Source organism: Gallinula chloropus (genome assembly GCF_964237585.1).
Source record: "Gallinula chloropus genome assembly, chromosome: 3".
In the NCBI taxonomy this organism is placed as follows: Eukaryota; Metazoa; Chordata; class Aves; order Gruiformes; family Rallidae; genus Gallinula; species Gallinula chloropus.
In genome coordinates, this window is record NC_140087.1 from 58,891,802 (window position 1) to 58,904,223 (window position 12,422).

Genomic DNA, 12,422 nt, shown 5'->3' on the forward strand with positions numbered 1-12,422 from the left:
TTGAAGGGATGCTCTGAAGACTGTAGGAATGAAAACAAACAAGTTCCCTTTGTGTTTTGTTGGGTTCTATTCTAAAATTTCAAAACTTGCCTCAAATGTTGGTCTTTTTCCAAAAGTGGCTAGCCTTCCTCCAAAATATCTACAGGAGAGGTATGAATCGTGCTCAGTCACAGAAAGGTTTTCCCAACATGAATTCCTGTTCAGTCCTTACCTGACTTTTATTAAGAGTTTGAAAGAGACTGCTAAAATGTCTCACCCTACAAAAATCCAAGACAGGCAATAAATCCATGACATTTTTATGCAGAAAAAAACTTTTAAATCTCATTTTTTAAGATCTACCTGTCCTTTTAGACATTCCTCTGTTACTGGAACCTGACCTATCCAACTCAAGGTGAAGTCAGAAGCCAGCCTCACGGGAAGGCGATGCAAGAAATTTACTCAGCATATGCTTTGAACTTTAAATTTGCTCTGACACAAGTGATACACTGACAATACAAGAGATTTTATCAACATCATTTTGACATAATCAAAGATCACTTACACATATAAGACAGAGCACCGTCCCTGGATGTCTGTTCAAACCTAGAGCATTGCTATTTCTTAAGCTATTTAACCTCACTTTTTTTCAAGATTTTTCATGAAATGCAGTGGCATTATCACATACCTGCAATGATACTGGACTTCATAAAAAGACATCTTAAACATAGGATGCTACTATAACCACTTTGTTCTCAAAGGAAAAAAAAAAACCCAACATATCTACAGACAGATTGATACCTGTAATCTCCTCCATACTTACCATTATTGTTCGTGTTGTATGGCTGGATGATTCTGGAAAACAAAAGAACCACGGCATATTAGAATGCTGCCCTTATCCATAAAAGCCCTATTTTCTGATGCTCACCCTGAAGGCTAAGATGCTACTGTTCAGCTACAACAATGAACATATCAGAAAATGCACAGATCAGAAAGATTTCTCATGAAACAAGCATGAGAATCATCACTGGTCCTGAAAATATACGGCACAGTATACTATGCTGTTAACTGCGCTCATTCTCTTTGCTTAGTTATCCTCTTCTGCAAGAAAATACAAAAATGGAACTAATTCATAATTCATGTTTCAAGAAGAGGGTTTTTTTCTTTTTGCTTTTAACATATGGCATCATTTAACATGGAGGATTAGCTCTGCAGAAAAAAAAATACACAAAGAGCATAATTCCATTGCTATCCCCGTTTGAAAAAGCTTTACAACCACTTTCTGGGAATTCTGAGATGGATTCCCAGTTTGCAACTGATAAAGTATATTGAGAACCATAACATCCAGAAATCTGAATTATTTTCTCCTATGTAATAAATCGGGAGTCACTCAGCTGAACTCATGGTTACACAAAACTGCTGAGGAATCACGACTAGGCCAATAGCCAGCACGGATTTCACCCCAACGTGTAAGTTAAGTTACGCTTGCTCTTTTGTTTCCTGTCCCGGGTTCAGAGAGAAATCTCACCCCCTTTGGTTTTAAAACACTACAGTTGCCATATTACAGCTGTACTCTTTTTCAGAGCAGTACAACTTCAGTAACTGAACATCCTCCTAATGGGTTACAAGCACTGCAAGAAAACTTGCTGCTGACCTGTAAGATGCAAAATAATGCTACTGGCAATCTCTCGATCAAAAATTTGGGTAAGGCACCAGTTACAGCATGCAGAGTTCTTAAGGAAAGGAAGTTTAACAACACTACAGGTGGTTCTGGGTACACAACGCTGCACAAGTTGAATCAGCAATATCAATTCTGTAAGTTAGATAAATGTACAATAATTACAGTAGTCTTATTTTTCTTGCCCAGGTTCCAATTTGCGATTCTTATGGGGGTCCCATCTGGCATCACTTAAAGAATTCTCCACAGGTTTAGTTATTTTTAAAAATAGTATTGAGGATATTAAAAGGACGTGAGAAAGAACAGCAGCACAACCTCTTTCTGAAAAAAACCCATGGTTATTACACTCTCAAACTGGTGTTTCTCTTTCATTTTGAGGAGTCACCTTTACCAGTCTGAGGGTACCGTTCAATCACTGACAGAAACAAAGACATTTTAAACATCACAAACTATTTAGAAACTTCAATCTGTTATTCTGCAGTAATTCCTGTATGTAGTTTGCATTTACACACAGCTTCATCCTTAACTAAACAGCATTTGAAAAAAAACCCTCAAAACATCAGTACAGGAATCAATACATTCCCATTGCTAAAGGTTCTGTAACGTGAAAACCATGGATATTTTAGTTGTGAGCTCCTCTCCCTTTTCCTCTCCTCCCTGCTCCAAATCATCATATATAAAAAAACATTTAGGTCACAAGTCCTCTAGGCAACTTTTAAACTGGTAGTGTAAAAATTAAACACTCTGACAGTCTACTGTTTCCTGATACGTGAATATATTTGTCCCTGTTATAAAATAGAGTGAAAAACTCTATAATTTGTTAATTTTTTTATCTTCACAGTAAAGTGGGGTTATTTCACATTTGTATATTTTTTGACATCCCAGTGAAATAAAAATTTCAGGACTTTGATGTTCCAGAGACAACGCAGAAACCACATCCGTGGAGGTATAACCACCTGAATAAGTCTTGAGACAAGGAGTCGTTCTAAGTCCACCTCCCCAGAAAAAAAAAAACCAAAACCAACAAAACCCCAAACCATCCCTATTTCCAGAAGCCCAACTGAGGGATCTTCAAATTTAAGCAGAATTATCAGTCACACACAAAAAGCGTGAAGTGAACAAACAAAAGTTCATACTTTTTATACTCAGATATTACAGTAATGAAATCTTCCCTCTTACTCAGAGGTGCTATGCTTTTGGCACAGCTTTATATGCCAGATCTATAAAAACTACGCTTAGCCGTGATTGTCCCAAAATACTCAGTCACTCCCTCAGTCCCACAGACAAGTGAGTGAAAGAGGGAGTATCTCCTTAAAGGGAACCAAGGAACAGTCCAATGTACCTGGAGGCTGATAAGCAGTGTAATTTTGAAGAATGCTTTACAGGCACTCTTCCTGCTATGCCAACAGCCGTTAACTTCAGGATATTACCACACCGATAACCTATTAATAAAACCAGGCAAAGAGCGAAGAAAGACCTGTTATATTTCTAGATTAATATCTCTGTGATGTACAATATAAACACTGTCTGGTTTTTGCGTAGCTTTTTCTTGGCTTTAATTACTGTGGATACTGAAATATCATCTAATTTGCCAAACGCTTTTTAGAAAGACCTGAGCATGCTCGTAAATAAAAACCCATGGAAAGAACTATTTCATAAGTGCATATTGAGAAGATTCTAGGATCTAGCAAAGACCGCTAATTAAGGTGCCCTTGTTATACAATTTAAACTCTTACGTACTCTGGTACCCGAATATTCAGATTTTAGAACTGAGGAGACACTGATTTTGTCCAGAAAATATTTACGTGGCAGGATTCTGGCCGACGTTAATGCATGAACATGTCAGCCAACTCTGTGGAAAACTTTCCCTTTAAGTAAGGCAACTAAGGAAGAAAGCCCTTGCTTCCAATGAAAAAGGCAGTCACGCAGCATTCAAAATGCATGTTTTCCAAAAGGTCTCCACGCCCCTGCAAGATCTGGTGAAGCTTGAGGGCAAGAGAGCTTCTTTAAGAACCCCAAAAGTCTCAGTGTTCAACAGAACGGAAGACAGAACTTTAGATTTTCGGTTTTATCTACCCAGTTTTACAGTGCCTTGGGGAATTTAAATAATCAGGCTCCACTTTCAGTGAAGCTGGCACCAGTGGACACTTGGTTTATAAATGAGTTCTTACAGCAAATGATTTTGCTGTAAAATCATTTTGCCTGAAATAGTCAGGCATCATCACTAACAAGGGGTTTTGGTGATGTTATGTGAGTATATCACATACAGTAAATGCAACTTCAGTATTGACAAGATGTGTGGAAGCTTATTGTGGTGGAGAAATTGATGCACCAATGGTAGAAATTGCCTAAGATGCTCTTTCTGAAATGTATTTATCTGAACTCAAATAGAAAGTATTAAATTGTAAACAGAAATTTCCTCACATTAAAAGTTGCTTTACCAACCATACTGACCAGTCAAGTGGAACTCCCTGTTTACAGGCTCTAGGAGACTATAAAATTTCCCACTGTAAAATCATTTAAGGCTAAATCAGGAAAAAGTCCAGTGCTAAGGGATGGAGCCAGATACAGGATTATTTCAAGTGTACATATAATTCCCCAGCAATATTTTTTTCTTTTTTTCCCTTAATGGCTCTTTGAGCCAGGACAGAAACCACATCCTTAATAACACTCCAGTACCTTCCCAGCTGTACATGTGCTTTGTTTATACATGCTATTCTTTCGTTCTGCTGATAGGAAGCTGATAGTCATCTTTCTTTTCATACTAAAGAGGTCATCAGCAATACTAATGGGTGAAAGGTGCCCCTTTTTCTAAGCCTTCCAGAATAAATATGCTTCAAGTTGTAATTCAGATGTGTGGAAAATAAAGGCAGACAGGCAATAGCAGAGGTGTTTAATCCTAGTAACACTCACAGGTTATCAAGGTGCATAAGACTACAAAGAGCCTTTTCACCCACGACAGATTACCTTATGAAATAAGCTGAGAAGGGAAGACTACCATTATTTCTTCTCCACCTGGGTTATGAATATTTTACATAACCAAATGTAATTATTTAATTCCTACCAGTTTATAGCAGTGGAACAAGTGATATTAAGTGTTACTCCAAATGCGTTATTAAAAAAAATATAAAATACATTATAATCAAACTAAGAACATGTTTGACTTAATTTGAGTCTCACAAGACAGAAATTTGAAACACTGGAGAAATAATATACAGATGAGGAAAGCAAAAAGCACAAAAACGTACAAAAATTTCAGAAAGTGTTTTCCCAAGATACTGGATCCTTCCAGTCACGCTGCATAAAGGCACCTTCCCTATTGCATTATGTACCAAAATTGTTAAGGTCTATTGCTCCACAATCACAGGTTTGAAAAAATAACCAACCTCCTTGTCATTAATCATACACAGAAGCACTTAAAGTATGAACTCCAGATCTCAAATCCAGCACACGCAACTCATGAGGTAATAGGCTGCTAATCCTGTTATCCAACAGACAGGATTCTCTTTCTGCGACTTTAATTCTCTAAAATACTAGGGAAAAGTAGTGATTCCAGGAATCAGGTTCTGATTATATGCACTGTGTTTTAAATACTAACTTAATTATAGTGGCATTCTTTTTGTTTGCTGGTTTTAAAGTTGATTTAGTCTGCCTAAAAAAGCCAGTGTTATGGCAATTTCATGCCTGCACACTACCTGTAGATAAAAAAAGAAACACTGATTCAGCAGCAGAAATTACAGAATCACAGAATCATTAAGGTTGGAAAAGACCACCAAGATCATCTAGTCCAGCCATCCCCCTACCACCTGTATTACTTACTAAACCACATCCCTAAGTACCTCATCCAACTTTTCCTTAAACACCCCCAGGGATGGTGACTCCACCACCTCCCTCCTGGACATCCCGTTCCAATGCCTAAGCAAATGGGGCAGTTCACCAGGAAGCGGCCTTCCTCCATCTGCAGTCCCTCATAGCTTGCTCTTTCCAACCTCTGCTGTTGCTAGAGTTACCAGAAGCACGTGTTATAGTGGTGAATACAGAGACACCATGCTACCATCTTCTCATAACCGTTCATTTCCTTACTACAACGAAACGCAAGTGATGCATGGCACACTCAGAGTGGTGCATCAGAGCACAAATGTGATCTGAATTTTGTGCTTTTTGTGAATCAGATGTAGGCAAAGGCACCTTACAATTCCAAAGAAACATTTGACATCTTTTTGAAAGCTATGAATAAAATAAAATAAAATAAAATAAAATAAAATAAAATAAAATAAAATAAAATAAAATAAAATAAAATAAAATAAATAGAAAAAATCCCCTACTCAATTGGAAAAAACTCAACATTTCACTGAGAACTACAGTTGAATGGAAACTCTGTTTTCCCTCTGGTGAAACAAAAGCAATTACCGTCTACATTTTAAAACCCACAACACAGTGCTATCACAGAATCACTAGGTTGGAAAAGACCTTTGAGATCGTCGAGTCCAACCGTTCCTGTCCTCTACTGAACCATATCCCTAAGCACCTTGTCTACCCCTTAGCAGCTATGCTATGCTGATGCTTAGGAACCATTCTTTCCAGAGAAAATTCAAGGAAAAATGGGTTTTTAGAAATGGTTTTGCTCCTCCCAAGTCCTCCTGTGCCCAAATTCATCACAGAGTAGTCACACTGCTTACCTTTACCCTCCGAAAACATACTCTGCAGTTTGAGCAGTCATCAGACACAGAATGGAATTTGTAATTAGAGAACCTTGGATACGTGGGAGATAACGGTAATGAGACTCCAACGTAGGCGAGCGATGACCACACATTTACTGTTGCAAGACAATAAACCTTTTTCTCAACATTAAGAAATTTCTGGGTTTTGGCAAAAAAGATCTTCTTCCCTGTTGATCATTTTTTCTGTTAAGTCACAGTGTCATCGGCATCACTGGGGCTGGCACAACGAAGACCAAAGAGGAGAGGGGAATCATCAACTTATTGTAAACAAACTAAAGGAAAAATATTGCTTTATAATATAAAAATTTAAATAGGAAAAAAACATTTTGAGATGTACCAACATGTCATATAGTAGCTTAGAAATGACTGACATTATCAGAGTAACACCTTTCCGTAATTAAGGCCAGCGTCATTTTTCCATAAGCTACATAATTTGGGCTCTGGAAATTGTCACTAGTTCTTCATCTCCAGCATCATCATTTGTACCTCTGCAAAAACAAGTGAATATACTGACCACAGAGCATTTTAGTTTTCTACCAAATATTTAAAATTATTGATTCCAGTTGGACAGTGAAAATGGTCAGAAATCAGCTACAGAAATGTGCAAGTTGCAAAAATCAAAGGCAAAAAGGTTGTTAGGTTAATCTACTGAGGGTCAGAGAGAGCTTTAATGACTGCCTAGAAAGGCACAACAAGGCTCTTACCATAAAGCATTTCACATCACGACATAAACGCTTCAAGTAATATATTTTGGGAAATAACCAGAGTCATAAACACGCTTTTCACAGTCCTCTGCTTCTCCAGTAAATGACAGCAACAAAACATCATTCTTCCACGCTCACATTTCTATTGCTAGCAGTGCACACATTTCAGTACAAGATCTGCAGCCAAGTATTTCAAAACATTCGCTGACTATACCAAGGACCAAAGCTAGAGCACATGTGCCCAAAGTAAATTTCAGAGGAAAAACTGTGGAATGACATATAGCTTTTGTCTCTCCCTTTTGGGAAGAATGAGGTTATGCAGTTCAATACTGATCATACCTTGTGTTGCAGCATGAACAAAACGGCAAAAGTGGATTGAGATAGTAGCTTATCACATTTCTTCTCTTTCAGTTGGAAATTATTGGTCTGTAAAATGAGGTTTATAGCAATTTAGGTAGGTTTATAGTTTATTAATATGTAAGAGGAAAAATGAAGATTTTTATTTTTTGAAGTCATGGAGTGCTGTATGTTTTTTGGTACGTGTTTCGTGCTGCTGGCCTGGCACCACAGGAGAACATCTCCATCTCTACTGAAAAACAGCATTGTGACAGCAACACCACACACCTTAGAAAAAAAAATCCCTTCCATCCTGCAGCGAGATCCCTTCCCCTCTAATGTACTTCCACATAGGGTCATGTGAAGATAATTATGATGAAGCATGTATTAGAATTGTTCTGTTTCAATAAAATTTGGGGCAAGAAAGGCTCCCCTCTCATTGCCTGTCAGTTAGGCTGCGTGTATTTTCATGTTTGTCAAAGGAGAGTCTCAAATTCCCCAAGGAAAAACAGAAGTGAAATATAAGCCTTTCTTCCTTGCTTAGCTCCTCGGTAGCCAGCTCTCTTAAGTCATAAGCAGAGAGAGAAGGATTGACCAAAACAGCACCTAAGAAAAAGGGGGTTTTGCTGGGGTGGGTTTGTGGGGTTTTTTGAGGTCTTTCTCCCTTTGCTCATGTCACTTTCTCATCTTGCTGTGCAAGAGACACACAGGTCCCCAAGAAAATGGACCAAGAAATTGCTAAATTGCTGTCTCATTCATAGATACAGCCACATGCTTCAGTACATTCAGGAGCAAAAATTTTACCACTGAAAGTATCCTCTTGAAGGCATCAGGCTGCCTCAGCCTGAAATACCACATTAAAGGTCTCAGCAGGAGAAAAAGACAAGGAGGATCAGGGTTGTTTTATTAAAGCCTCTTCAGATATGAAAAACTGTTTTTGCGTATTTCTGCCCACAAATCATGAAAAAGGTATCGACAGGCACAGATTGATTCTTGTACCTCATCAGTGATGTTAGTATCTTGGGTGTTCCGTGGATCTTCTGGTTATGATGCATGTAAAAGTAAGTGAATGCCTGCCAGTTGACAGAGATTATACTTCTGTAAAATACCTTTACCTGATCTTTCCAAATATTATATGGAAAATTATCATTACTCACCCTGACAAAACAATAGCCTGACGTGAGACTTGACTACCTGGATGTACTTTTGCTCACAGTTAAGCAGCTTGTGGGTGAAAGTAATTGCTCGGAATAATTTCAGACACTGTAATTTAAAGATCAGATTCAAAATATCTACAAAGCTCTTTACAGTCACACCTAAACCTTCCCATCATCAACTCCAGTCATAAACTGGATGCACGTAATGTTCTGCAACATCGTGATTGTCTTCCCATTTGAAAGAGACTGTCTTCACTGCTGAGAACCATTTAAATATCTTTTTGCTGACTCTCTTTTCAGCAGCAATAGAAATTCGGCATCTCAGAATAGTTAAAAGCAGCAACATGCATATTACACAAAAACTCCCTGAAGTACCATAACTTTTTTTTTTCCCAAAAGAAGAAAAGCTTCTTTCCTTTCCATCCTGCAGAATGTGAGACTTCCAGTTGTTTGAAAACTAAAGAAAAAACACTTTTCCTAAGACCATCCGCAAAAAGGCTTTCTCTTTCAAGACAGGACAGAAGCAACAGCACGCAGGAACACTGCGCTGCCATCCAGCGAGACCTGGACAGGCTGGAGAGCTGGGCAGGAAGAAACCAAATGAGGTTTAATAAAAGCCAGCATAGAGTCTTGCACCTGGGAAGGAATAACCGCTTGTATCAGTACAGGCATGATGCATGTAAAAGTAACAGGATGATCTGTTGGAGAGGAGCTCTGTGGAGAAGGACCTGGGGGTCCTGGTAGATGACAGGTTGGCCATGAGCCAGCAGTGTGCCCTGGTGGTGGCTAAGAGAGCCAATGGGATCCTGGGGTGCATTGAAAGGAGCATTGCCAGTAGGTCACAGGAGGTGATCCTCCCTCTATACTCTGCCCTGGTCAGGCCCCACCTGGAGTATTGTGTCCGGTTCTGGGCTCCCTGGTATAAAAAAGACAGGGATCTCCTAGAGAGAGTCCAGAGAAGGGCTACAAAGATGATTAAGGGCCTGGAACATCTCCCCTATGAGGAAAGGCTGAGCGAGCTGGGACTGTTCAGCCTGGAAAAAAGACTAAGGGGGCACTTTATTAATGTTTATAAATCTCTTAAGTATGGGATGCAGGGGGAATCAGCCAGCCCCTTTTCAGTGGTCTGTGGAGACAGGACAAGGGGCAATGGCTGCAAGGTGGAGCACAGGAAGTTCCGCACCAACATGCGGAAGAACTTTTTCACAGTGAGGGTGACAGAGCCCTGGGACAGGCTGCCCAGGGAGGTGGTGGAGTCTCCTTCTCTGGAGATACTCAAGACCTGTCTGGACACCTACCTGTGTGATATGTCCTAGGGTACCTGCTTTGGCAGGGGGTTGGACCTGATGATATCTTGAAGGTCCCTTCCAACCCCTACAATTCTGTGATTTTGTGACAACAAGATCTTCTCCCTAATTACAATACAGAATGCTTAAGCACTGCAGTTTCATTTGTGCTTTATGCACAGTTTCGTGCATACAACTCCCATGTCTCTCAGCCACCATGGACTGACACTCACATCACTTACCAGCAAGGTATCAGAGCACAACCCCCACCATTTACAAAGAGATAAGGGTGCTCCCTCATCATTCTTGGTAAAGACTGAGCAACAGTAGTTAGAAATTACAGACTTAATTATCAGTTAAGCCAGAGTCTTGCTGGAGGTGGAAAAACGAAGCAGAGGGTTGTGCTGCATTAGCCAAAATCAAGACTCAAGCCAACAGAAGACTTAACCCAAAGAAACACTAATCACGTTCTTATTTACTACTCTTAAATGCATTAAACCAAATACTAATGATGTTTCTCATCATCTCGCCCAGCTCTCCCCCGCAGGCATAAAAAGTGCCATTTGCATGTTACGCTGCTTTATTTCTGAGTCAATAATTATTTTGTTAATAACAAATTCTGTCAAAATATGGCACTCAACTCACCTAGGCAGTAAGACTGACTTGAAACATGCCAATCTAAATATGTATTTACACAAGCCTAGGTGACATTTACTTGAATGCTGTAAATTATTGTGTATCTTAAGTAAACATGTTTATATGACTTCCTACAACAAATTTCTAATACTGTTGGAAAAAAACAAACGTGAACATGCAAACATTTCTATGTCAATAACATTAAGATTATGAAAATAGCACAAGATAAGACTTAATATAAGCCCATTATGCTCGTTTTCATTTGCTCATTTAATCAAAGTGTGCACTGAAAGAGAACATGTCATCACCGCCATAGCTGGCTTTCTGGATACCGTGAATGGATACGATGCAATAAACCCAGCAACAATCAGTAGTATTTTGGAACCAAGAAAGCTTTTTAGTGTGTTTGTAGTAACAAGGAAACTCTGGAGGTGGGCAAAACCTTCCGTGGCACAGATAGTACACACTGTCAGTGCAATTACATGGAAACCACTGTTTCCCAGGCTGGTCTGGTCACTGAGTTTCTGCTGTGTACTGAAGAGAATCTGGGTACGTTACAGCCCCCAAAACATCTCTGATATCTATCAGTAATCAGAGAAGGGGTTGTATGGCAAATATTAAAGGTAACTATTTCTAAGTGAAAAGGAAGAGAGAACATGTGCTGTTGAGAACCATTACTACTGGTTTGATCATCTTAGAGGGTCTTGTTTTAGTTTGCATTTTATTTACACTTTTCAGGCTTTTAATTAAAGAGGGGGCTAGGATAATAACTGAAATAGCCGTTTAAAAAAACCCTAAAATAGCCATTTTTACACTAACAAAACACAGATTTCAGTTATTTAGGATAGACATCTGCTTTCCATTCAGTTACGTTTTCACAGAAAAGAGATAAGCAGAAAGAATGATGTCCTAAAGCAATGACTTACAGTTCTTAAGTAATTTGTCAAACTGGATGTTATTTTGTGCAAATTGCCTTAACGCAGTTAACAGCCTGTTTGATACAAACCAATGAGTGTGGCTAATGACTGGGTTTATAAACGTTACCTTGAAGGGAGCATCTGTACCAAATAGAAGAGAAATTTTAAAGACTTCTAAGCATGCCTCCTTACAGGGACACCATCTCAACAATATTTACCTTGAACTTATTGATACAGCATTCTCCACAGCAGAAATGTACATCATTTTTATTTCCAGGTGACAGTCATTCATCACTCAAAGCTCATACGGAGAGTCCAGGCTAACGGCCAGCACCGGGGGTGCTGGGAAAGCAGCCTTGGTCCACATTCCCACGCAACAACTACCAGACCATCCCTGCAGAGCTTCCCACTCAAAGATCGCAGTGGGAATTGAGCATTTACAGCTCTGGCAATTCACAGCATCATCTTTTCTTCCAAGTACAAGTCACACGGTCGTCATCTCAGTCCACTGAATAGCTTGCGTTGCCGTGGATGTTATTTGCCTACTGTGTAAAGTGTTTACACACTGAGCAGAGGGGTCCAAGCGATCCTCTCTATACTAAGATCCACTCTTTGTCAAAGTATAGTGATTTTTATCCAGGTATTATTGAATGTATGGGAGCTGTTTTCATTGCAAGATACAAACAGCGTTGGCAATGACAGAAAAACACAATCATTATGGGAAGATGACAGATAATAGATCAAGTTTTTCTTCCTGTATTTGATATACCATTTCTATCAGCTTGTCTAAAAGGCAAGTCCCTCTCATTTCTACCACAGCCCGTTCTGTGATGTATGAAAACAGACAGTCACCTCTTCTGTGCGGAGCGTGCCCTGAACAGTCCATTTCGGAGCCTAACTTCTTTCAGGTTTCTAATCTCAACAGCCTTATTCAGTTACAGAACAAATAAGCTCGTGGCTTGCAGAAGCTACATCTCACAGAATGAGAGTTCAGGAACGCATAGACTCATT

General features: G+C 39.3%; 1 protein-coding gene across 1 annotated transcript in view; it reads right to left on the minus strand.

Moving 5' to 3' along the window:
• Nucleotides 1-12,422, minus strand: part of MTA3 (metastasis associated 1 family member 3) — a gene marked incomplete at both ends in the record, with an annotated part of 133,409 nt that overhangs the window by 25,602 nt on the left and 95,385 nt on the right. Inside the window, one exon of the mRNA XM_084262065.1 lies at nucleotides 800-831. Coding sequence (XP_084118191.1) covers nucleotides 800-831 — 32 coding nt within the window. The remainder of the gene's footprint in view (nucleotides 1-799; nucleotides 832-12,422) is intronic.